Genomic DNA, 27045 nt, shown 5'->3' with positions numbered 1-27045 from the left:
GTTTCCTAAGAAACTGTTGCTGTCGAAGACTGCAGAGAAATTAGGCATGAAAACGCCATGGCCAAAGCTGCTCTTTTTAGTCTACGCTTCTTTCCTGTCTGCCAAAGGTGCTGCTGTCAATCGGGTGGAGGAGAAAGAAGCCCTGGTATGTAGACCTCTGACGACCTCCTTTCCTTGCAGGATCCAGGCTGCGGTGGGGTTGATTTGTGTGCAGTGATGGGGCCAAACGAAAGACTGTGGGCAAGCCTGGTCGGATTTTCTGGCTTGCAACCCTAACCCCAAACTTTCCTGACCTTTTCTCCCAGGCTTCAGTTCTGACGCTTTCCTCAAGTTTTCTCCAAGCTATCTCCTCTAACCTGGAACTTTCCTTTTCCTACTTGTCAATCGCTCTCCGTTTGAAGGGAGGTGTTCCTTGGTCCCTAATGGGGGCAGGAAGCCCCGGGCAAATATCCTTGGCCAAGGGAAACCCTGGTTGTCCGGGCCTTTCCGTAACCTCAGGAAGCAAGCTGATCATTCATTGTGCATGAGCAGTAATCAAATAGTGCTGAAAAACAGGGACCCTGGCCGGGAAGAGCTTACCACAAAATGTAGAAGTGGGTTTCCATCCTTTGGGTAATTTTGTGGTCTGGGTGGGAACAGAAGCGTGGTGGAAGTGCTGAAACACCAATTTGTAAACTAGATTAACGAGCCAATTTGGACTCCTTTGAGGTCTTCTGCAACCAAGGTAATGCGAAGGAGTTGGAGATATGCAGGAAAAACTAACAGTGTGGACACAGACACTATTTTATTTCTCTGGCAACATGTACCACTGCCCTGCTTGTAGAGACCTCTTTTTTCCTTCCGCCCTTGGTGACCCCCTTGCTTGTGGCAACTTGATCATCCAGATGATCCATAATGATAGTACTTGACATTTTCCATGTACTGAGGAGGTCATAGTGAATAAGTTAAGAGATTCAGGCTGGGCATGAGCAAGGAGAGAAAGGGGAGGGGGGAAGCAGCAGCGTACAGATACGCTTGCCAGCCCTGATTGCTAAAAAAATGGGATGCTGAATCCCTACAAAAGAACAGGACAAATTGGAATGCAGGATCCCAATTCCAAACAGCAGACTTTCTAAAAAGACAATGACTTGGAGGTGGGTGATGGATCTTTGTGTGTGATGGAGGTTGACTTTTGAAGAACTTTTCAAAAATAGCCTATTTTGAATGGCTTTATAGATTTTAGATGGAAGGTTCTGATAGTGAATTTCCCAACAATTATTCAGTCCGGGATGGTCTCGGGCACATGAAAAGATGTGGGGCTTGATGAAAGAATAAGGCATCCTTTTGAGGAATTAGAGTCCCATTGGATCTTCATTGAGTTGGATCCAGTGACCTGTGGACACAAGGACTGTGGGCCTCACTCCTTTCAGACCCTGGGAAATATTATTTTGCATGGACTAATAGCCATGTGGGTTGGAAGGCTGCACTGGGTAGGAGAAAGGAGGCAAAATTGCCCTCCAGAAGAGGCAGAAAGGGTTATTTTGCCCCCAGCGTGGAATACTGGTGAAGAGCGGTGGTTTGGAGCGGTGGACTCTGATCTGGAGAACTGGGTTTGATTCCCCACTCTTCCACATGAGGGGCGGATGCTAATCTGGTGAACTGAGTTTGTTTCACCACTCAACACATGAAGCCAGTTGGGTGACCTTGGGCTAGTCACACTCTCTCAGCCTCACCTACCTCACAGGGGAGGAGAAGGGAAGGTTATTTTAAGCTGGTTTGATTCTTCCTTAAATAGTAGAGAAAGTCGGCATATAAAACCAACTCTTTTTCTTCTTCTTCCCTCCCAACCCACACGGTTATTTGTCCACACTAGGGTTGCCAGGTCCCTCTTTGCACCGGCAGCAGGTTTTGGGGCGGAGCCTGAAGAGGGCGGGATTTAGGGAGGGGAGGCACTTCAATGCCATACAGTCCAATTGCCAAAGCGGCCATTTTCTCCAGGTGAACATCTCTATCAGCTGGAGAACATTTGTAACAGCAGGAGATCAGCTAGTACCTGGAGGTTGGCATCCCTAGTCTACACAGATCCTACAACTCCAGGAATAAACCTTCCCAGAGTCTGAAAGGAGTGCTGGAGCACAGGAATGCAGGAAAGATCTGTGTCTGTTGCCACCTTTTGCTGACAGATCGCTAGATCCAACCCATTATTAGGAAGGAAATGGCCTGTGCTAATTTACCTTCTAAGGGATGTCTGTAATGCAGCCATAGTTTATGACAGCTTCCACTTATCATTACAGGTTCGTCCTGTTGGATCTGGTGGGGAAATTGATGGGCAACACCACAGACAATAGAATGAATTACGGACTTATAAAACTGACTTCTGAACATGGGCACCTCAGTGAAAAGTGATTTGTTTATACCCAGCAAATAGACTCTAAAGGGGGATTGAGGGATCCCAAATTTATAAGGAGTAATCAAACTCTAGTTCATCACTGTGCCTGCATTTGGACATCACAGCAGTTAAGAGCTTGATCAAATTAAGGAGTTTTGAATGGAGCCTCTACCCAAGGAGGGAGGGGAGAAAGCAAACATGGCAACGGGCTGTGTTCATGCCTGATCTCAGTTTAACTGCAGTTTAAAATGAAATCATTATCTATTTTAAAAAATCACATATGGGAAAAATTTGCAGATTTTTTTTGCTGACTAAGATAGATGATATTGGGAATATTCCAACTCTATGGCTAGAGATGAAGGGCCCTCTGGGAGTGAAGAACTGTGGCTTTTATTTTAAAAGTAGGGGACTGCAAGGACTTTGGGGGGTGTATCTCCTTTCCCTTAACCTAATATTTCTTCTTTCCTTTTCCTGAAAGCCCCCATAGCCTCTTCCCTTTTCCTGCTTCCTCTCCGCCCACAAGCCAACCTACCTTTATCTGCCTCCCTGCCTTCAGCTTTCTCTCATTCAGTCTTCCCAGCAGCCTCTGAGAGAATTATGGCCGAGTTGTGTCCTTTATTATTATTATTATTATTATTGTAATTTTAATTTTCAAATCAATAAAAATACAAACAGAATATAAAATACATAACACCAAAAAAAAACACACAACATATCTAACATTAAAACTGTGAATTACCAAAACAAACATTAGATGGGGGAACATACAACATTTGATTTCATCATATATTCTATCTTGTAATATAAGACTCTAATGCAATGTTATTACGAACTGCCCTTATGCTGACATTCAACTCATAATATATATACTTTACTTTTGTTTTATTAAGCCTGCCTATAAATCCATTTGTGATTACTATCAACTTACATATATTCAGAGAAGATCATAAAAAGTTTTTCCAGTACAATTTTATATTTAAGCATTTTCATGTCTGTTTATACAGTATACTTGCATAATAATTCTAAGAGCCAGCATGGTGTAGTGGTTAAGAGCAGTGGTTTGGAGCAGTGGACTCTAATCTCTAATTATTTTCTCCAGGGCAACTGTCACGTCGAGAACAATTATAATTCTGGATGATCTCCAGCCCCCACCAGGAGGCTGGCAACTCTAGTTCCCCTGGAGGGAATGGTTGCTTTAGAGGGTAGAGTCTATGGCATTATACCCTTCCGAGGTTCCTTCCCTCCTCAAACCCAACTCTCCCCAGGATCCACCCCCAAATCTCTAGAAATTTCCTAACCAGGAGTTGGCGACCCTATCTTCTTCCCACCAAACAGCCAACCTACCTTTATATGCCCTTCTGTCTTAAGATTTATCTCTCCCCTTCCAAGGCATCCACTGCCTAGGAAAACTGTTGTCCAGTTGTGTGGTGCCAGCTACTGGGCCAGGCCCAAATGCATGGTAGGGAACTCCCAAGGATTTGTGGGGTGGCACCTCACTTCCCCTGTATCCCCCTCCCCACACTATTTCCTCTTTCTGCTCTCCTGGCAACCCCCATACTCACTTCCCTTTCCCTGGCTCATTCTCTCCTTGTCTGCCATTCACCAACCTACCTTTTGTCTGCCTTCCATCTTCAGCTATATTTATTATTTATCTACTTCATTTATACCCCATCTTTCTCCACAGTGCGGACCAAAGCAGCTTACATTATTCTCCTCTCCTCTTTTTTATCCGCACAACCACCCTGTGAGGTAGGTTAGGCTGAAAGCATGTGACTGGTCCATAGTCACCCAGTGAGCTTCCGCAGCAAGATGGGGATTTGAACCTGGGTCTCCCTAACTGCTATACCACATTGGCTTACATTGGGAGGCTCCTGTTGAACAGTAGCAAACAGCCATGCCTAGTTGATTCAAGCAAGTTGGGTGGTATCAAGTCACCCAGAGGTTGCTTCCAGGCCTAGAGTTGTCACACTCTGGGTGGGACTTGGAGATCTCCAACCAACATAGATCTGCCCCTCTGGAGAAAATACTGCAATGTAGAAAAGAAAAGGGAAAATACCCCAAATATTGAAATTATCAAATATTATTACACAATGCTTACAAATTAACAAATGACTGATTTGGAGGGTGGACTCTATGGCATTATATTTGGCTAAGGCTTCTCCCCTCCCCAAACCCTGCCCTCTTCAGACTCCACCACAAATCTCCAGGAAATTCCCAACCTAGACCTGGGCAACCTATCCCAGGCCTGACCCAAAGAGTCCTACCTCAGAAGCTAAAATAGGCCTGGAAAGGGCCCTGGCCCCTACCCCTGCCTTTAACTGACAGAACCGAGCCTGGAATCTGTGGTTGCCTAGCAAAGGCCACTGAGGGAATCCATTTCTTAAAGCTACAGGCTCTCTGTTTATCATTTTGTGGTTTTTTAACCCGATAGGTAGGTAGGTAGGTAGGTAGGTAGGTAGGTAGGTAGATAGATAGATAGATAGATAGATTTCACATTTTTCTGCAAACCTAGGGCATAAGACAGGGGTGGGGAACCTTTTTCCTGCCAAGGGCCATTTGCACATTTATAACATCATTCAGGGGCCATACCAGGTGTAGATTTCCTGGTGGGGGGAGAGGCTTGGGTTGCCAGGTCTCCAGCCACCACCTGGAGGTTGGCAACCCCAGGGGAGGCCACACAGAGAAGGCCTACAGGGCGCCCCCACTCCCAGGCGGGAGGGCAGCCAGCGGTGGGCCCCAGCAAACGAGGCGCCAGGGGGGCGCAGCCCGCAGTCAATCGGCAAGGGAGGAAGGAAAACAGAGAAAGAGGAAGAGGGGGGGAGGGAGGGAGAAAAAGAGAGAAAGGGAGAAAGAAATGGAGAGAGGGGGAGAAAGAAAGAAAGAAAAGGACGGAGGGAGACAAAGAAAGACAGAAAAAGAGGGAGAGAAAGGAGAAAAGAATGACAGAAAAAGAAGAAAAGAGAGAAAAGCCTCCCCCCTCCACACACACACACCCGCGCACGCCAGCCTGCGCAACCGGGCCCCAGCCTCCCCCCCTCCACCACCCACACGCACACACACACACACACTGTGGCGCACGGAGCCCCGAGCGATTAGGCCTCAGTCTCCGTGCCCTCACCCCCCCAGAGTCCATAAAAGGCCCCCTTGAAGCCTGATAGGCTCCCACATGCATGCTCTGCCGCCGGGGGCCGCCGGCCTCTTTCCCCCCCCCCCCGCTACTCAACAGCCGACAGGCAGATAGAGGGGCTTACAATGTGCCACGGCGTTCCTGCACGCCGCAGCTGTAGGGGGCAGCCTTAGGGGAAGCATCCCTCCCCCTCCCCTCTCGCCAACCAACAGCCGACAGTCGGCGAGAGGAGGTCTAAAGGGCACTGCAGCGCGACTGTAAGCCGCGGCCCCAGGAACACCCTCGTGGAGGACCGCCCTGCTCCCCGCCTCCGTGGCAGGGCCCCGGAGCTCCCGAGGGCCACAAAAAATGTCCTCGGGGGCCGCATACGGCCCCCGGGCCTGAGGTTCCCCATCCCTGGCATAAGAGATAACAAACATTGTGGGCAAAGTCAAGTCTGACTTTGGTCTGCCCACCAAACTCTCATTATTACAGAGACAGATCTCTCCACAAGGAGGTCCAGAACACCCATGTCTGCCTCTTGGTCAAGTTCTTTTGGACTATGCTGATGAATTGTATCATTGTGGGCGGCTTAATGGAGTATTTTTCACTGTTCCAGGAGTACCTGATGAAGTTTGGATACTTTCAGAAGCCCCTGGAAAGGGTCACAGGTTATTTCACCAAAGAGGAGATTGCAGATGCTGTGAGGTAAGTTAAAGTCAAGGTCCTAAATGCAGCTTGGCCTGTCCATGTAGGTGGCACAATCCCATCATATATCTCCTGTGGAAGTCATGCTCAAAGCAACAAGAGATTCTGGTTCCTGATACCCTTTCTGTAATATTTTGACCTCACCATCGACTAGAAGCTAGGAAACAGAATTCCCAGATCCTTCTTCCGCTGTTACCAATGGACACGAGGAGAACAGGACTGGCCTATGACTGCAATACTGGATCAGTTCAGTGATCAAAATCAAAGATATACTTGAAAGAAATCCAGATTGTCTGTCAACCTTCATTGCAGGTAAATTGGGGAAGTGAACCCAGTTTATAGTAGTTTCAGGTAGGTAGCCATGTTGGTCCACAGTAGAAGAGCAATATTTTTGTCTAGACCAGCAAAATTTAGAGACCAGCAAAATTCCCAAAGTATAAGCTTGCCAGAGTCAAAGTTCCTTTTGGTCAGATTCCTACTTCATCAGTTCCTAATTGCATCTGACAAAGGGAGCTTGGACTCTAAGAAGCTTATACCCTGGAAATATTGTTTGTCTTTAAGGTGCTACTGGACTTGAATTGAGCAGTTGATATGCGTTTGCTTTTCGTTATACTATATCCTGTGTCTAGGGAAGGCCAAGGAAAACTGACTATTGTAAGGTCAATCAGGCACTTCTAAGACTTCCAGGTTTTGCAAAGTATCATTGTATTCTTAAGACCTTGTTTTAAAAAGAAGGCTGAGATTCTCCATTGCATATTGTTCCAAATGCTACTTGCGCATAGTGTGACTGCAAAATGATAGAACATGAACATCCTTGACAGGGAGTGTATGCCCATTTGAGTGTTAAAAGGGTGAAGGCCTTTTCCATCATGGCCCTGACTTGAAGAAGAAGAGTTGGTTTTCATATGCTGATTTTCTCTACCTTTTAAGGAGAATCAAACCGGCTTACAATCTCTTTCCCTTCCTCTCCCCACAACAGACACCTTGTGAGGTTGGTGAGGTTAGTCACAGAGAGAACTGTGACTAGCCCAAGGTTACCCAGCTGGCTTCATGTATAGGAGCGGGGAAACCAACCCAGTTCTTCAGATTAGAGTCCACCGCTCTTAACCACCACACTACACTAGCTCTCCAGGTGGAATGCTTTGTCTGAGGAGACTCATGCCCTGTGGGACTTGGCTGCATTCTGCATGGCATGTAAGACAGAGTTATTCCACCAGGCATTTTAGTGGACTCTACCGTCAATGCTTTGGATTTTTTATGCCAAAAGTTGTGAGCTGAGTTTTAATTGGGTTTTATTAACATTATAGTTTTATTATTGTTATTGTTGTGTTATGTTGTTAGCTGCCCTGAGCACCATCCTGGGGGAGCAGCGGGTTAAAAATTTAATAAAATAAATACATAGATAGATAAAGACATGCCATCTTGGAATCTGGGCTCAAGCACAGTCCCAGGGACACTCTGGTATGCCTTTCAACTCCTGTGCTGGCACACCAAAGGGCTCAGGGTTCAGAAACAGATGCTTGGGTAGAGTTCTCCCCTTTATGCATCTCTACCTCCTGACACCTCTTTATCTATGGCTTGGCTTGGGCACAGACATAAACAGGTAAGGAGCCCAGAGAGGACACATTTCTAAAGTAAAGAGCCCTGTGTTTATGGGCTTAACTAAACATTGCGCACCTATAACAAACTCCAGATGGCCATTGTTTCTTATTCATTTTACAAAATTTACACCATGCCTTTCTGCATTTGTAAGGGCCACCAAGTAGGGTTGCCAACCTCCAGGTACTAGCTGGAGATCTCCTGCTAATTCAATTGATCTCCAGCCGATAGAGATCAGTTCACCGGGAGAAAATAGCCGCTTTGGCAATTGGACTCTATGGCATTGAAGTCCCTCCCCAAACCCCACCCTCCTCAGGCTGCACCCCAAAAACCTCCCGCCAGTGGGGAAGAGGGACCTAGCAACCCTACCACCAAGGCAGCTAACAAATTTAAGCATACATAATAAAACCATGACTTAAAAGCCATTAAAACCAAGCAAAATCACATCATCAAAACAATTAAAACCAGAGCTAAAATGCATACAAAACATAAGTCAACAATTAAAACACTGGGCAGGGAGGAAGGGGTGAAGTAGAGAAAAGCTACTTCAGGAAGGGGGTAATTTGGATGAAAAAGAGGTGGGAAACGGGAGGCCCTTACCCTTTCCTGCCTTCCACTTCACTCCAAACATCTCTATCCAAGCCAGTGGCTTCAGAGGGCAATTTGATGGGAAGAGCCAATGGATGGGGTCAAATACTCCCCACGCCACCCCTGCCACAGTGACAGCCTCCCAAAACAAAACTGTGTCTCTGTGTTCCATCTTGTGGGCAAAACCAAGTGTTTGCCGATCCATCACCCTTTGCACAATTGAAAATAGGGTTCCTAGTAAAAATTAGATCACCCTGTGGTGAAATTTAGATTTTTTCTATTAGATCAGGATTTTCTTCCCAGTTTATTAAAATAGACTGAGCTTGATGCTTTTGTGTCTTCTTGAACAAAGACAGTAGACAAAAGACTTTCAAGTTTACAGATGTCCTATCCAAGTTTTCCCTCAGACCTCCCTTTAATAATGAATAAGATACCCACAGATTTCGAACAAAGGGACCATCTTGAACTATGTAGTGATGCCAAAAGGAAATGTGCACCCTCCTTCTGGGGACAGAGCACCCCATCTTCTCCAGTGCTCCCAGATTATCTTGAATGTTTAACCATTCCAACCTTTCGAAGAGTTTTCTTCTTGGCCAGACAAAATGCCTAACCCCTCAATGAATTATTTGACAGATGCTTAAATACCCCAATCGAACAGAGGGTCTGCCCATGTCGAAAGGCAAAGACAGAAACACTTAACCATTTTTATTCAGTTGTTATTTATATTCTATAAGATCTTCTTTTATTGCTCCATTGATTTCACACTTTCCTGTATGTTCTCACAACTACCACTTGATCTATTTGCTGTCTGGTTAAGATAAGGCTGCTACTCTAGCCGGAGGTAATTATTTAACGGCCGTTTTGAAGATACACCAAAAGTTATAATCAAATTACGCCTAAATGCTCATTTGCATACAGGTGCTCTTTTTGCACTGGAACTGGTAAAAATTAGTTGCTCATCAAGGACATACCCTTTCCAAGCAAAGATGATGTGCTTCCGACTGTCATGGCATGTAACTGGTGACTCATTTGTACTTCTAATCCTTTAAAAACTGACCATTATGACTTTCTGTGGCACTGACTTGTGAAGGTTCATTATGTATTGTGTGAAGGTTTGGGTGGTCCTCCTCCATCCCTGAAAACTGCAAACCCCTTCTGGCTCCCCCAGGATCTTGTCTCGTGTGGAAGTGAGGAACCTAGCACCAGGATTAGGACTCACTCCCCTCCCTGCTTCTCCTCTCTTAGGTCCTTCCAGATGGCCTCAGGGCTGCCTGCCACTGGTCAAGTGGATGCAGCAACCCTCACCCAGATGCGGCAGCCCCGCTGTGGTGTCGAGGACCCCTTCAATGAGAGAACCTTCAAATATCAACTCCTCGGTAAGCAGTCCTTAATCCACTGCACTGAAGTAAAACAGGGAGTCTGACCAATAATCTCTTGGTATTGGAAGCACTGCGTGAGTCTGGGAGGATATGCTGTAAGGGGCTAAAGAAAAGGGAACTGAGATGCAAATCGTAGTTTGAAACCCTGAAGTATAAAGTATTACAGGAGGCAGGTCCACAATGTTTAGGTCAAAGGTCATAATCGTGCTGAGATTGGTTACTGTTATCATTATTTATTGGTTACTGTTATCATTGACAAGTCCCCCATCTCCTCCGGCGGGAGGTTTTTGGGGCAGTGCTGGGGGGGAGATTGCGCAAGCACGGCTGTACCAATGCAAATACATCATTTCCAATTTACACCCAGAAGTGCCACATCACAACTGACTGCTTTACCACTCAAACCTGCGGGTTTGAGTAATAAAGCAGGCCATTGTGCTGTGGGGCTTCCAGGTGTAAACCGGAAGTGATGTAATCACTTTGGTATGGCCACACGAACGCACTCCCCACTCCTGAGCCAGCCGATGGATTGGCGAGCACTTGCCTGCCAATCCAAGCGACCTGCCAACCCTAATTATTTACTATATCTGATACAGATACAGATCAAATAAAGCCTGGACTCTCCCTAGAAGCAAAAATGACTAAACTGAGGCTAGAACACTGAACACACACACTTGGGTTCATCACAAAAGCACTGTTGAGTGTTTACAAAGACAAGGCAGAGACTGACTTGGCTGGGGTGGGTTGTCAGTTCTGGGCTGAGAAATTCCTGGAGATTTTATGGTGGAACTTGGAGATGGGAGGAAGCTCAGCATGGATTTGATGCTATTGAATCTGCCCTCCAAAGCTGCCGTTTTCTCTGGGGAAACTGATCCCTGTGGTCTGGACATCAATTGTAATTCTTGGAGAACTCCAGTCCCCAATGGGAGGTCGCAACCCTAGGCCATGGTAGCTTCCCACCCTCATCTGCTAAATATAGTGAGGACTAGAGATAGGCACTAGGGGGCTAGGAGGAAAGCCTGAGTTGGTGGGGCACTGACCCATTTCCCCTAATGGACCATCATCCTCTGTCCTACAAGTCAACTGCATTATGAACCCTCCCTGAGTCATGAATTGGGGTGAGGAGTCAGTGACTACAGTTGTGATAGCTTGGGCTGATCACAGAATAGGCTAGTACTCATCTTCTCCAAGGAGGACCTCTTGGATCCTGCAGAGCTTCTGTCCAGAACAAGCGGATCAGCTTCTGTCACCTCTTGGCTTGGTGTCTTTCCCTGCAGGTCGCTGGCGCAAGAAGCGTCTAACGTACCGGATCTACAGCCACAGTGAGGGCTTGGGGGCTGCAGCCACACGCACAGCCATCCAGACAGCTTTCAAGTACTGGAGTGATGTGGCACAGCTCACCTTCCAGGAGGTGCGGACCGGCCGTGCTGACATCCGCCTCTCCTTCCATGGTTCATCTCCTTGGGGGTGCTCACGGCCCTTCGATGGGAGTGGTATGTACACCAAGCATGCTGGGGGAGGGAGTTACTTGGGGTTTGGGAGAGAGTGGGTGGGGAAACCAAAGAATAGAGAGTTTGGGCAGTACATTGCAGGAACTGCAGAGGCTAATGCTCTGTATGGCTTGGATGCAGTGGCTGTCAAGATGTAGAGAGAGAACCTGGGGGAAGTATGTGTTTGAGGTGCATAAGACGTGGGATGGGAACTTCCTAGCAGGCCTTGTGCCAGGATGGATTGGCTTTGAATCAAGATGTTTTCAGTCAGGACTTTAAATCACCATCCAGAAAGACCTGACCTAAATAATTGACTCTAACCTGTTCATCATTTGCAATGGATTTCCCTTGCTGTGTCTCATTTAATGTCATCATTCACATATGCCAAGTCACAGCTTATATGGAGCCCTCTGCATAGGTGCAACATTCCAGCTCTCATAAAAACTAATATTTAGTATGTAAATATCAACGTGGTCTCAAACCACCTTTCAAGTGACTGGACAAATTGCTGATTGGCTGTGAACTTAAAAGCAAATTTTCTTTGTGGGACCTAAATATTTCAAGTGGAACCAGTTAAGCCAACAGTTAAGGACTTTGGGTGCTGACGCTGGGCTGATTGCCACGTCCTCCCAGGGGCTCCTGGGGAGAATCCAAGTTTGAGTGTAATTTGGGGTGTTTTACCGCACCCCAATCCAGCCCTTGCAAGTGGGCTGAGAAGCAGGAATTCCCTGCAGCCATATATGCGGTTTGATCTCCTGAATACTCCGAGGAAGCTTTATTAAGTCCCCCGGAGTTTCAGACGTTTGATCCCGTGGGCACGAAGGGATTGAAATCGCCAGCGCGCAACTTCGGCTTTAGAATCTACCCTCCAGCACCTTATAAACATCATAAGGACTACATCAAGATTAAAACCTCACCTCCAGACGCCCAAGTGAGTAGATAAGAATCCTTCGCTTTTCACTGGCGTTATCGAATAACAGGGGGTTGAAGAAAACATTCCTGGTAACCGTTTCCCTCCCTTAATTGAACTGGATGATTTTGCTGCATGAGATCCATCAGACAAAGCAGCAGGAGCCTTATCAAACTGATCAACTTAAACTAAAACAACGAGCTTGAATGATTGACGTAAGATCTGCCAATCCGACGCGTTTTTAAAGGAAGGGGAGGGAGAAACCTTTGAGAATTTGCTTGGGGTAAAAAAGGTCCTCCAGCCACGTTTTACAACAAAGAGGATTTCTTGACCGGAAGACTCTGTGCTTCATTCAATATCCCTCTCTATTGTTCTACAAGCAAATCAACAGGAAGAAGGTCGTAGGACCGGAAATTCGTCTTACTCGTGTTACACCAAAACCATTCCTGAAGGTAACAACCATAGAGAAGAGACGATAGAAGGTCCGCGATGAGGCAACTCCTGGAATACTTCCTGGTTCTGCTGATCTAGAGCGTCTGGTAAAACTCGTTGGTATTTTCAACTTTAAAAAGTTATTTTAAGCTTAAATACTCACTTCTTCAACCCGAAAAAGATATTAAGCTGGTCAATGAAATATTCTCTATCAACTACATGTAATGGACTCCTGCTAGATGACCATCAATTTTTTAACTAAGTTACATATGTAAATGTCTGGAACTTCTCCCTGATCTGGCTAAATTCATAGCCCTGCCCTTATGAAATTAAAGGAAACTTTACAGAATTTAACCATGGAAAAAAAAGTACAGGACATGCTTGCTAAACATTCTGAGGCGACAATTAAACAAGTAAAACAGATATCAACACAGATGGCTCAACTGATTTAAATGATGATGACTCTTGACCAATCATCACAGGTATGTAATCAGAAGTTGGATCTGGTTACAGAAGACATAAAAGTCATGAAAATTCAAATGATGGCCACAAATACAGACATACAAGTAATGGATTCTTCTGTCCAAAAAGTCATGGAAGAATACAAGGATACAAAGAAGAAGACAGAAGTCCAAGAAGGTAACCAGCTGGTGACAAAGAGATCAGACATACAAGAAATGGACTTTTCATCTAAAAAAGCCATGGAAGGACGTGTGGATATAAGGAAGAAGAGAGCAGGTCAAGGAACACAGATTGAAGCCATGATGGAAATGAAGCCCAGAAAGAATTATTTTTGGATACGCACCCTGTCTGAGGAAATGAGAGAGGATAAAGAAATCCTGTTCCCATACCTGACTGACTTATTTCAGTTGCAGAAGGAAGTATTAGACCATGGTTAAAGGACTGATTTAAATATGATTGCTGGATTGGAAGGCTTTGACAGTGTGGATGGGTGGCATGGCTATTAACGATGTAGTGGAATTAAGATTTAGACATCATTTTGGGATTATGTAAACAAGTCCTCCTTATATAGACTATCAATTGATATAAAAGTATACTGGAATATGTGATTATTACTTTAAGGAAAATGTTGGAATGTACTAAGGATGTTGGTTTTTTCTCCTTTTTTTATAAGGGGTGGACTTGTGATATGGATTTGGGATATGATTTACACTGAAATAAGATCGATTAAACAGGAAATATCCCTAAAATATTGGAGAGGATGTTGTTTAGTATGATTAAATTTATGTTATACTGGCTGCAATCTTATGCAGCCAAATGGAAAGGGACAAAGGTTTCAGAATAAAGGGATTAAATCATTTAAATGTTAGAACTGGTGGAGAAACTAGGGAAAAGGGGAGAATTGAAGGAATCATTGTGATAATGTATAAGATCTGGGAAAAATGGAAGGTTACTTTTTACTCTGATCCAGAATGTAAAATTTTATATAACATGAAACTTTAGAATGAGATTAATACTAGGATCAGAATATGTTAACGAAGGATAATAACACTTCATTAAGAGGTAGATAGAGGTGATGGGGAAGTCAATTTATTTTTTATGTTTAATGGTAATCAAGACAACAATTAATGTAATTGTGATTGTGATATTATTTTTACATTGTTGTTAAAATTATAAAGAATTTATAGTTTTAAAAAACCAATAAAAATTTATTTTAAAAAAAAGCCAACAATTAAGGAAGAAGCGAGAATTCAAGATGCTCTGCATGGAGCATGCCTGAAATAGTTTTGCTCAGCTCTCCTTTGTGGCTAGCAGGATTAAGTCTACTAATATGAGAGACAGTTGAAATGGAGTCCTGTTTACATGCCAGTGGTTAGGTGTGTGTTCCTCTGTTGTTGTTGTTGTTTTTAGTACATTCACACCCTTTCAAATGCACTGTGTGGCAGAAGTGCACAGCTTTAATGTGTATGAAGAAAATACACACTTAGAATTGGTTGTGTTAAATTTGAATTGTATGGATGCAGTTATTTGCTTTAAATCAAGCAAATTTAATTGATAGATAGACATTCAGCCTAACTATTAAATCACAGTAACATTGTGCCATGTTGCATGAGATAGAGGGCTGTACGCTTTGGAGGAGTTTGGTAGAATCAGGCTGGCTCATTGCCTGGTAGCTGTTATACACTAGGGAAAGCGGCGTGTAAAAGGCCTCCATTCTGACATGACAAGCTGGACATTGAAGAAAGCTGATAGGAAGAAAGTAGATTCCTTTTAAATGTGGTGTTGGAGGAGAGTGTTACGGATACCGTGGACTTCCAAAAAAACAAATCAGTGGGTTATAGATCAAATCAAGAACTGTCCCTAGAAGCTAAAATGACTAAACTGAATCTATCATATTTTGGTCACATTGTGAGAAGACAAGAGACACTGGAAAAGACAGTCATGCTAGGAAAAGTTGAGGGCAGCAGGAAAAGAGGAAGCTCAACAAGAGATGGATTGATTCAATAAAGGAAGCCACGGCCCTCAGTTTGCAAGATCTGAGCAAGGCTGTTAAGGATAGGACATTTTGGAGGACTTTTATTCATAGGGTCGCCATGAGTCGGAAGTGACTTGATGGCTCTTAACACACACACACACACACACACAACCCTCTTATTGACAGGGCACTGTACTGCAGCCAAGTTGTTATTTAGAAGAGGGTTCCAACATAGCAAGGTTTCCACTCATGCATCTAACTCATCCCTTCCTCTTCCTCAGGATATGTGCTGGCCCATGCTGATATCCCCGAATTAGGCACAGTTCACTTTGATTCCGATGAGGACTGGACAGAGGGGACGCCACGCGGGGTCAACCTGCGCATCATTGCTACCCATGAGATTGGCCACGCGCTGGGACTAGGTCATTCTCGGCATCCAGCTGCGCTGATGGCACCCACCTACAGTGGATATCAGGCACGCTTCCGCCTGCACCCTGACGACATCAAAGGCATCCAGGCCCTCTATGGTATGGACTGAAAGGGATGGAGGAAGAAGTAAACAGGAAGCGCGCTGCATTTTACTGGGGTCGGGGCTAGTGAGCTTCTGCACACCACTTGTCTCAGTAGTAAAGAAGCCTCAAACTAAGCCCTGCCCTCATATGAGCTGAGATGACAAGCAGCAAGGGATGACTTATTAGACGTCAGGGAGAAGAATTCTTGACTGTCCTTCTCTATGAACTTGCTATTCTCATGTCAATTTTTTTCATGAGGGAATGATCAAGCATATGACACCACCGCCCAGTTGCGCTGTTTGAAGGGGTATAACCCAGGAATGGTTTCATCCACCCATCTGCTGTTTGTGTAAACCAGGCCTCAGATACAGATAAAAAGCTCTTTCCCAAACAGCAATAGAGACTCTTTGAGGGAGCCACATTAGATGAGACAACACCAGAAATTCGGTGTAAACCTAATCGTATATAGTGCAGGAAATCTGTAATTTTTAGATTCAAAGGAGTGTGCAGGTGAAGGAAGCTGAACTCTCCCTAGATCTCCTTTCTCTCACTTCCACATAGCTTTATGTATTATTTTTTTAGCCTGCCCTTTCTCCAAGGAGGGCAGTTCTACCACCCCACCATTTTATCAACAATCCTGTGAGACTGGCCCAAGGTGACCCAGTGTGCATCACTGCAGAGTATGGAGGGGAATTCACATTGCCCCAATCCTGATCAGTGGTCTGCCCATCATGCCACCATGGTTCTCTAAGCCAGGGGTCCCTAACCTTGTTGAGCCTGTTGGCGCTTTTGGAATTTTGAGAACATGTAGTGGGTGTCAGAACAAAATGGCTGCCACAGAGGCTGGGTCTAATCACAAAATGTTGGGAGGAACAAAGGTGTTGAGCATTAGGTAGCGAGCTTTGTTTCATTTCAGACAGGCAAGGGTTAATATTGAGGTTAACCAGTTCAAAGGTATGATGTAACCTGTAATATGTTAATCTAGCATTTGGTCAGTGAAGAGCATCCATTGGAGACATGCCACTTGTCACGTACACAAGTGAATCTGCATTTTACTGTGCTTTCCTTATATCCTTTGTTTAGTAGAGAAAGCACAGTCCTGGTTAACTTTTGACCATCAACCTGGAAGGATGGAGGGGCGATTCTTATATCCAGAAGTGCCTCATGTTTAAGCTTAGTGCCTGCCAGAAGCATCTGGCAGTATAGCTAACTGTAGAGATGTAGAAAGAATTTGTTTTACCTCCCGTGAACCCTATCCCTGATTTAGTGAGTAAAGGTTGTTTGACTAAGACAAAAGGACTTTGTCTATTTTTGTGCGTGTGTGTGACTTACTCTATTTTCATTAGGCCATAACCAAACGATCCAATCCCTCTGAATCGGCAGCAGATACTAAGAAGTAAGGTTCAATTCTAACAAATTGGTAGCTCGGGTGGTTCTTGGTTATTGGCTAATGAGGTGAAGTCTAAACGCACAATTTTTTGAATTGGGATTTTTCACTGGAGACGAAGAAACATTACAAACGCCTAGAGGGAATTTTCCTGTACTTGAGCCGCCAGCCCTGTCTGCGACGGATGACAGAGAACTCAACACACACACCCCGCGCTTGTAACCGAGGAGAGGAGGAGTGAGCTGCAGGAATGGCGAACGACGGAGAGCCTTCAGGATCCAGCAATGCCGCATAGAGCACCTCAACTTCCCTAGACCAGGGAACCGTGAGTTCAAACGTTAAGGGGAGCCAATCCGTAGCAGTACCACACATCAGCCAAACTTCTTTTCCCGTATGGAAAAGGACTGTTGAATTTGCTTTAACTGCTATTGGGGTCAGCCACGTTCTGGAACAGGACCCACCAGCCAATACTGATAGTGTGGAATATAAAAACTTTAAGAAATCAGATGTGCAAGCAATTTGCCTGCTAATTAATGCGATCACCCCAACAGAATCCAGCATCATATTGAGTAGTAATACAACCAAAGAAATGATGGCTGCGCTTAATGAAAAGTATGGAACTTTGTCAGATAATCAGCTAATGGCCCTCAAGGCAACCCTATTTTCAAATAGAATGCCTGGAAATATTACTCTCCTGCAACACCTTAAAAACATGCAGGATTTGGCATCAGAGGTGAGATTTTCTGGGGGAGAAATCTCGGACAAAGACTTTCTTACAATCTTCATTGGTAGTTTGCATCCAAAGTTTAATGCAGAGAAGCGAAATCTCCTAGGCAGAGAGAACTTAACCCTTACTCAGCTGATTACTGAACTTAAGCAATTTGAAACAGACCAGAATCGGCAAGATGAACTGTCTCACGGAATGTCTGTATTCCGTGTAAATGAGAAAAGAGGATTTAAATGTTTTAACTGCGGCAAACCTGGCCATAAGTCTTTTGAATGCAGACAAAGGGATTCAAAAGGGGGAACTCCCTCTCTGTCAAACCATGCGGAAAGACCCGGGAATCCTAAACAAAGGCAGGATAGGCAACAGCGCCAGCCAGCCATAAGAGGGAGCCATTGCAAAACTAAAAGACCGCATGAGCTTGCAGCTCTCATGGTGAAAAGTGAATGCAAAGATGTTTTGTCAGTTAAGAATGATTCAAAGCATGTGCAAAGATTATTGCTTGACACAGGGGCAGAATGTAACACATGTGGCATTAAGGAAGCATATGATTACATGGAGCCTTGCAATGAAATGCTCATTATGGCAAATGGTGAAAGATATTTATGCACTCAAAAAGGAGAAATTTCATTTTGTATCCAAAGCCTTTGTGGAACTGTTATGGATCTTAAGCTGCAAGATGTGTATTATTTGCCAAACTCCAAAGTATGCTTGTTATCTGTCAAAAAGCTAGCGAAAGCTGATTTCCATGTGACAAAAGGCAAAGAGGGATGTCGTTTGTTTGATCCAAAAGGGAGATAATATAAAGTTATAACAGACGGTTCTCATTATTGCTTGGAAAATGTTGCAGATCAGATAATGGACTTTGATAGTGATTCTGAGGATGAGGATGATGATGAAAATGATTTTTGTGAGAATGAAGATGATGATGTTGTTGATGAGCAAACAGGATACTTAGCTGCTTTTAATGAAGGATTGACAGAGCAGAAAGCTACAGATTGTGCCCATAGAGAATGCATGTTTTCTTGGCATGTGAAACTTGGCCACAGAAACTTTAAGTCTGCGAAGCAATTGCTGATTGATTGTGATGTGCCAGTAAAAGAATGCTCTAAGAACAAAGAACATTGTGAAATTTGTCTCAGGGCAAAAGGGACTACTCCAAGGCATGTGCAGAAACCCAGAAATGTTAAGGCAGAAATTTTAGAAGAAATACATTCTGACTTGATTGGCCCACTCAACCCAACAGCAGGAGGGGCAAAATATATTTTGCATTTTATAGACAGTGCCAGTCGATATGCCCATGTCTACTTGTTGAAATCAAAGACTGAAGTAGCTGAAAGATTTAAAGCTTATGTCGCTCTGATGAGGAATAAGCACAATAAAGGAATACAATTGCTGTACACTGATAATGGGACTGAGTACCTTAATAGTGAAATGAAAGAGATTCTTGAATCTGAGGGAATAGAACATGCTACATCAGTTTCATACACCCCCAAGCACAATGGGTTATCAGAGAGATTCAACAGAACTCTGATGCAGAGTGCAAGATGCTTTTTGCCACAGGCAGGATTACCTTACCCCTGCTGTGGAGAATGTGTAAATACAGCAGCCTACCTTTACAACAGGACAATTTCAAGTGCTATTAACATGACTCCATATGAGAAATGGAATGGCAGAAAGCCTAGTCTGAAACATTTGAAAGCCTTCGGATCTCGTGTATTTGCATACATCCCAAGGGAGAAAAGGGGAAAAATGGATCCTACTACAGAACTTGGAATCTTAGTTGGGTACCATCCCCACTCAAAAGGGTACAGAGTTATAAACCCAAAGACCTTTAAAGTACAAGCTTTGAATGCAGTGTACATAGATGAGAGAGATGTTATTAATAACAAGCAAATTTGATGATCCAGAGGTTTGTGAAGAGGAAACCAGGGAGATTTCATTTACAGCATGAGAATTCACTCCACCTGCTCCTGCGGAATGTCAAGAGACTGCAGAGACAAAAGGGGATGATCCCGGTGCTAATGGAACAGTGCAACCCTCCTAAACCTTAAGGAGATCTGCAAGGACTACAAAAGGAATACCAGCAGAAAAACTGAATATCTTCACTGGAATGGAAAGCCACGTGTTGGGACGAACTGCAAAAGCCCAATGGGGAGCGGTCAAGATGGCTGAACGCAATCCAAGAAGAACTAGAGTCACTGCAGAAAAATAATACTTGGAAACTAACAAAACTCCCACCTGGGAAAAGGGCAGTGGGATGTAGATTGGTTTTCAAGATAAAGAGACACACTGATGGAACTGTTGACAAATACAAAGCAAGACTAGTTGCAAAAGGATTTACCCAGAAGTTTGGAACCGACTACACAGAAACTTATGCACCTGTAATTGGACACACGGCTATAAGGACTTTGCTGAGTATAGCCGCCTCTAGGAATAAAGTGGTACTTCAACTGGATATCAAAACAGCTTTCCTAAATGGAGATTTATCAGAGGAAATATATATGGAACTTCCACCAGGATTAAAGGACTGTGATACTAAGAATCAAGTTTGTAAACTTGAAAAGACTTTGTATGCAAGAGCATGGAACCACAAACTTACCTCATTATTGGAAGCTCAAGGCTTCAAACAAGGAAACGTAGAAAAATGTTTATTCAGAAGGAAAGTGGATAATCGATGGGAATATATATTGACCTTTGTGGAGGATATTCTTATCTGTTGTGACACTGAAACAGCTGCAAAGCAAATTGCAGACAAACTGAATGAATCAGTGGAAGTGAAACTACTTGGACAAGTAAACAATTACCTTGGAATGGAAATTAAAAGAAACCAAGACAACGGATTCTCAATCAGTCAAAGGAACAAAATACTGGAATTTCTACAATTCATGAACATGAAGGAGTGCAAAACTAAAAATACTCCACTTGACCCATCATATATGAATCTAGAAGGTGAACTATTGAGTAACAATCACAAGTACCGAGAAGCAATTGGAAAACTTCTATACTTGGGCAATGTTAGTAGACCAGACATAAATGCAGCCGTTGGAATCCTAAGTAGAAAGACCAGCGCACCTACAGAATATGATTGGAACGCAATAAAGCACCTCACACAATACTTGAAGAAAACTATCGATTTGAAGTTGAAGATAGCTCCAAATGCTGAGCCAAGACTGGCAGGATACATGAATGCTGATCTAGGTGGTGACAAAACAGACAGCAAATCTACAAGCGGATATTTGTTCTACTTTAGAGAAAACCTGATCGCCTGGACCAGCCAGAAACAGCAAACTGTTGCAACATCTTCAACGGAAGCTGAATGTATAGCAGCCAAGAGCACATGTGTGGAACTAGAAGAAATAATTGAACTTCTACGCGACTTTGGAATAGATGGACTGACACCCGCTACAATGTTTGAGGACAATCAAGCATGCATAGCTCTACTGAAAGGCGAGAACTCTAAGGGAAGAAAACTTCTTCGACTTCAGATTGACTCAGTGAAGGACAGACAAGAAAGAGGACTTGTAAAAGTGAAGTACTGTGAAAGTAAAAAGATGGTGGCTGACATTCTGACGAAGCCATTGCATAAGCAACAGTTTGAGTATTTACGTGATGCATTTACGTGTTTGCATGTCTGAATACAACGAAAGCTTGAAAAGGGGTTTGTTGAGTATTAGGTAGCGAGCTTTGTTTCATTTCAGACAGGCAAGGGTTAATATTGAGGTTAACCAGTTCAAAGGTATGATGTAACCTGTAATATGTTAATCTAGCATTTGGTCAGTGAAGAGCATCCGTTGGAGACATGCCACTTGTCACGTACACAAGTGAATCTGCATTTTACTGTGCTTTCCTTATATCCTTTGTTTAGTAGAGAAAGCACAGTCCTGGTTAACTTTTGACCATCAACCTGGAAGGATGGAGGGGCGATTCTTATATCTAGAAATGCCTCATGTTTAAGCTTAGTGCCTGTAACTGTAGAGATGTAGAAAGAATTTATTTGTTTTACCTCCCGTGAACCCTATCCCTGATTTAGTGAGTAAAGGTTGTTTGACTAAGACAAAAGGACTTTGTCTATTTTTGTGCGTGTGTGTGACTTACTCTATTTTCATTAGGCCATAACCAAACGATCCAATCCCTCTGAATCGGTAGCAGATACTAAGAAGTAAGGTTCAATTCTAACAAAAGGCATAACATCCAAAGCACAAGATGTCATAGTCCCGCTGTACAGGTCAGGCCGCACCTGGAGCACTGTATGCAGTTCTGGAGGCCTCACTTCAAAAAGGAAGTGGACAGAATAGAGTGGGTGCAGAGGAGAGAGACAAGAATGATCCAGGACCTAGAGACCAACCCCTACCAGGAAAAGCTGAGGGACTTGGGAATGTTCAGTCTGGAGAAGAAGAGGTTGATGGAGGGACTTGATTGCTCTCTTTAAGTATTTGAAGGGATGTCACTTAGAAAAGGGCAGGGAACTGTTCCTGTTGGCAGCAGAGGATAGGACTTGCAATAATGGGTTATGGGCAGAAAGGTACCATCTGGATATTAGGGGGGGATTCACAGTGAGAGTAGTTCAGCAGTGGAATGGGCTGCCTGGGGAGGTGGTGAGCTCCCCTTCACTGGCAGTCTTCAAGCAGTGGCTGGATGAACACTTGTCAGGGATGATTTAGGCTGATCCTGCATTGAGCAGGGAGTTGGACTAGATGACCTGTATGGCCCTTTCAACCCTACGATTCTACAAGGTTCAACAAATGTAGGACATTACAAGCCAAGCATCCACCTGTGATGGAGGCAGCTGTTTCCAAAGGGTGCTTCCTACAGACACAAACATGTGTCTCTTCTGAAGCATTTCCTTATCCTGCAAAAATGGAGGAAAGGCAGGACTGGCTGCCTGCTATGGGGAAGAGACAAATGGGCACCCGAAAACAAATAGGCATAGTTGTGCCCTTGGACTCCATGTTCGGGATCACTGCTGTTAAGAAGTGTTCTTCTCCAAGCTCAGCTCACTTTCCCCTCCAACCACGTTCCTTTTACTCTAAACACTGAAACCTGTCTCTTGTTTTTTGTATTTTATGAGGGGCCTACACCAATTATTGTAGGCCCATTAAATAAAAGGTTCTGCTCCCCCCATGACTAGTTTGGCTCCCTGCTTATTCACCTCAGCTGCTCAGATTTGTTTGCCTGTGCCTAGACTCCAGCGGGCAGAGTGTCTGAGGGGCACAGAAGAGTAGGGGACCTTGAAATCTAGGATTCTGCTAGGGACAGAGGGGCAATTCCTAGGGGCCAGACTGCACGCTTAGGCTGCCAGTTGCTTATTCCTAGCACAACTCACACATTACAAAGAGTGTCCCAGAGTTGAGATAAAAACAGTTTCTGTCTTCCCCAAACGTAATTTAAGAGAAAGGCAGGAAAATAATGCTTTTTTACAATTTATCACATTTGAGATCATTTTAAATTGGTATGTTGGAGAACATGAGCTGGAGACTCGTTACTGTCTTCTCTAGTGCACAATGAACGCAAGTTAGCCTTTCATGTAGGTCTTTACAGAAGGGTGGAAGGCTCTGTAGGAAAGCTGTAGAGTACTCATGACAAACTACAAGTGATAATCCTAAACCTTAAAAAGAGTTCTTGTTTTTCTTCCGGACTTATTCCTTTTTCCAGGACTTATTTCTTTTTTCCCCTTGTGTGCCTTCATGCTCTGCCTTGGCTTGTGAATCCCCTAGCAACAGGAAGGCCTGTTTCTCATTATGAGGCGCATAGGCCTGGGCCGGTGGTTTTCAAGTCACGAGGTAGGCCACTGCTTCCTCGGATCAGTTACTAGGCAAGGTCTGAGCTGCTTCCTGATGCCTCCCAATGGTTGGGCAACAAGGCAGAATGCCAACATATCAATGCCATGTTGGTTGTTGGCCAAATATTTTTTCCGCTTCCCTCATCTCATTTATTTTTTCTCTGCCCCTTCCCTTTCCCTACCGGCTTGACCCGTAACTATAGTCTCTGTTCTTCTATTGCAGGCAAAAGAACTATGCCAACAACAGCAACGGTGACCTCCCCCGCTCTCACCACTCTCTCCGCCACCTCCTTGCGGCCCAGTAAAGTCCCTGACCCATGTAAAGATGGATTAGACGCCATCATGCTGGGTAAGTCTTCCCTGTTCCAACCTCTAAATCAGGGGTGTCAAACTCAATTGTTACGAGGGCCGGATATGACATAAATGTCTCTTGGTAGGGCTGGGCCATGCCTCGCCAGCCCAGATCGGGACTGGGGAAGATGGCTGGCTCGGCTGCCTCGTGGGCTGGATAAGAGCTCTCAAGGGGCCATATCGGCCCATGGGCCATATGTTTAACACCCCTGCTCTAATTCCAAACATAACCTGAGGAGATGACCACAGGCATGACTGGACAGAGGATTTGGATGGACAAGTGTCCTTTCTGCATCTCACTTTAGCCTCTGTCATTTTCTAATGTGAAATATTTGATTAGCCTGAAGGATTTGTGAGAGAGCAAAATATAGGGAAGGGGAGCAAGCTGAAACTTTGGGCTGCATGAGGGATCCCTCACCCTTTCAGCCTGTAGAAAAGCTTGCCAAACGTGGCTGCTGTGGAGGGCGTTCTGGAGATGGAGTTGAGAATACTTATGGTTGAGTGGAAGTTGGCAGAGATATTTGTTTTGGATGTTTTAATGAAGTGATTATGGGATACGTTTCTGTAGTGTGTTCCCCTCACCTTCATAATTCTTTGGAGTATATTGTTTCTCTTAGCTTTTTTGTAAGCTGCCCTGAGCTTGTTGGATGGATGGGATGTAAATATTTTAGGTACATTTAAATACATAGCTGAGTTGGGAAGGGAACAAAAAGTTCTGAAAATAATTTGATAACGGGGGGCTGGAGAGAGGAGAGTGGTACAATGCAGATTGTGGCCATATGTATTGACAGAAGAATGTATGCTAAGAGATCTATTATGGTATGTCTCCCAAGAATCTTGGGACTTTCCAATTAATGAACTTGACACCCGAGAACTGCTAACTTGTCTCATGCAGTTTAGTGTACTCATGGGACTGAACTATTGAAATCAGGTCTTCTTAGTGTTATATCAGTAGTTGGATGTGGAACAAAGTGCCACGCCTCCTTTTTAGAACTGAGGGAATCATCAGTATGTTACGTTTCCACCATTTGACTTCTAACCCTCTTCTAGGACCGTATGAGAAGACCTATGCCTTCCGTGGGGATTATGTGTGGACAGTGACGGACTTTGGTGCCAACCCACCTTTGAAGATCCAAGCTCTATGGAAGGGGCTGCCCGGATGGCTGGACGCCGCTGTGCATTCGCCACGTACTGGGCGCACCTATTTCTTCAAAGGTACGTAAATTCAAGAATGGAGCTGAGGAATAAGCTTTCCCCAGACTGTCTATTTCGTCTTAGGGGACAAGTAAATACACTCAAAATGAACATTATACCTCGGATTAAATATGTTTTACATACAATTCCTTTTCATATAACTTTCATATAACTTCCTTGGGGAGGATGTAATTACTCAAAACAGTTTTGTATTACAATATTCATTTAAGCTGATCACTAGAGTTGAATATAAAGTGCATTTGTGTTATCTAGATCTAGAGCCTTACTTTGCTTTACTTCCTCTTTAATTCGTATTTTGTTCATTCTGGCTACTAAGGTAATAAACTGTGGCGTTACCAGGGTTTCAAGCTGGATCCTGGCTATCCAAAACCCCTCACCCGTATCCCACCCAAGATAGATGCTGCCCTCTACTGGCCAGGAAACAAGAAGCTCTTCTTCTTTAAGGTACACTCAATTACATATCCTCATGCATAATTATATACATACATTAATATATACATTAATATATATATATGTGTGTGTGTGTGTGTGTGTGTGTGTGTATATATATATATATATATATATATATATAAAATAATAGACTAGATTATGCCACATGACCAACAGTTATTGGATATCACTGAATAAGAATATAGAATCAAAAATGATTTGAAAAGAAGATTATGAACAGTTTGGACAATTAGGGTGGACCAGGTCATACCTCTGCTGCCTCAGTGGTTCTTGCGTTGTGTTTTTAAACTTTTCTTGGGGCTAATCCAGGAAGCTTCTGTGTCTTGATTTGTTGCTATTTGGTGGGGGGAAAGCCAGAATTCTGGCGCATTCTGGGAGCTTTTTAATAGGCACAACAGATGTTTTCTAAATACTTGACAAGATGGGAGGATGAGAGAGAGGCAAAGAACATGCAATTGGATTAAACAACAAAATAAGTATGGGGAGAAAGCACCATCTGAAAGGTGGGGGTTAGAACATAAGAACATAAGAAAGGCCATGCTGGATCAGACCAAGGCCCATCAAGTCCAGCAGTCTGTTCACACAGTGGCCAACCAGGTGCCTCTAGGAAGCCCCCAAACAAGACTGCAGCAGCATCCTGCCTGTGTTCCATAGCACCTAATATAACAGGCATGCTCCTCTGATACTAGAGAGAGTAGGTATGCATCATGACTAGTATCATTTTGACTAGTAGCCATGGATAGCCCTCTCCTCCATGAACATGTCCACTCTCCTCTTAAAGCCTTAAAGTTGGCAGCCATCACCACATCCTGGGGCAGGGAGTTCCACAATTTAACTAGGCATTGTGTGAAGAAATACTTCCTATTCATTGTGTGAACGGGTGAACTGAGTGATGGAATTTCATGGTGTCAGCTTGTGACAGGCAGGATGATCCTGCCATTTTACAACCTTCAAGGTGAGAGCAAATTTACAGTTGTCATTATCTAGGTTTAAACTGACCAGTTATAAAAAAAAATCCTTAAAAAACGAAGCTCGGGCAGCTTTAAATGTGCTTAAAGAGAGCATTTCGTTCTTTATCTGTCTGGGAAAGTGGCTAGTCCTCAAACTGAGAGCACCAGGTGCAGGGAATCCCACAACAGTCCTTATTGTCACTTCCAGGGTTCTGTGGAACTGGTCGCCAGTGCAAGGATGTAGGCCTTTCACCATAAAGAGTCTAGTCTTGATAATCACAGCCAACTGTGGCTTTTCATTTAATTCCAGAAGTTCAAGCCCTACATTTTTTTTCTTTTTGGCTCTATAGAGATAACACCAAAGGAACTAAACTAGAGCACTGACTAGAAGTGCATTTATTCTTCCTCTGTCTCTCTTCTATTAGGGTAGTGCATACTGGCAATGGGATGAACTGGGCTTGAGCGCTTTCACTACCCATCCGAGGAAGATTTCCAGACTTTTCACAGGGGCCCCGACTCACCTGGATGCTGCGTTCACCTGGGAAAACGGCAAGATGTACCTTTTCAGGAGGGAGAAATACTGGCGGCTCAATGACCAGCTGCGAGTGGAGAGAGGCTACCCACTGAGCACAGCGGAGCGCTGGATGAACTGCTAACACT

The 27045-nt window shown here is 44.1% G+C and overlaps 1 protein-coding gene across 1 annotated transcript; it reads left to right on the top strand.

Moving 5' to 3' along the window:
* Positions 1 to 27045, top strand: MMP19 (matrix metallopeptidase 19). Its single transcript, XM_056863597.1, has 9 exons — positions 1 to 145; positions 6094 to 6182; positions 9615 to 9745; positions 11023 to 11238; positions 15296 to 15541; positions 23643 to 23768; positions 24821 to 24985; positions 25302 to 25429; positions 26811 to 27045. The coding sequence occupies exons 1-9, from the start codon at positions 47 to 49 to the stop codon at positions 27039 to 27041; spliced, it is 1431 nt and encodes a 476-aa protein (XP_056719575.1). The 5' UTR covers positions 1 to 46; the 3' UTR covers positions 27042 to 27045.

This window comes from Euleptes europaea, chromosome 1, assembly GCF_029931775.1.
Source record: "Euleptes europaea isolate rEulEur1 chromosome 1, rEulEur1.hap1, whole genome shotgun sequence".
Taxonomy (NCBI): Eukaryota; Metazoa; Chordata; class Lepidosauria; order Squamata; family Sphaerodactylidae; genus Euleptes; species Euleptes europaea.
Note: the sequence above shows the minus strand (reverse complement) of the source record. Positions and strands in the feature narration are given on the sequence as shown.

Coding starts and splice junctions, on each gene's coding strand:
- MMP19 (XM_056863597.1), top strand. CDS start 47: ATGAAAACGCCATGGCCAAAGCTGCTCTTTTTAGTCTACGCTTCTTTC. Junction 6,183..9,614: donor GAGATTGCAGATGCTGTGAG/GTAAGTTAAAGT, acceptor CTCCTCTCTTAG/GTCCTTCCAGATGGCCTCAG. Junction 23,769..24,820: donor ATTAGACGCCATCATGCTGG/GTAAGTCTTCCC, acceptor ACCCTCTTCTAG/GACCGTATGAGAAGACCTAT.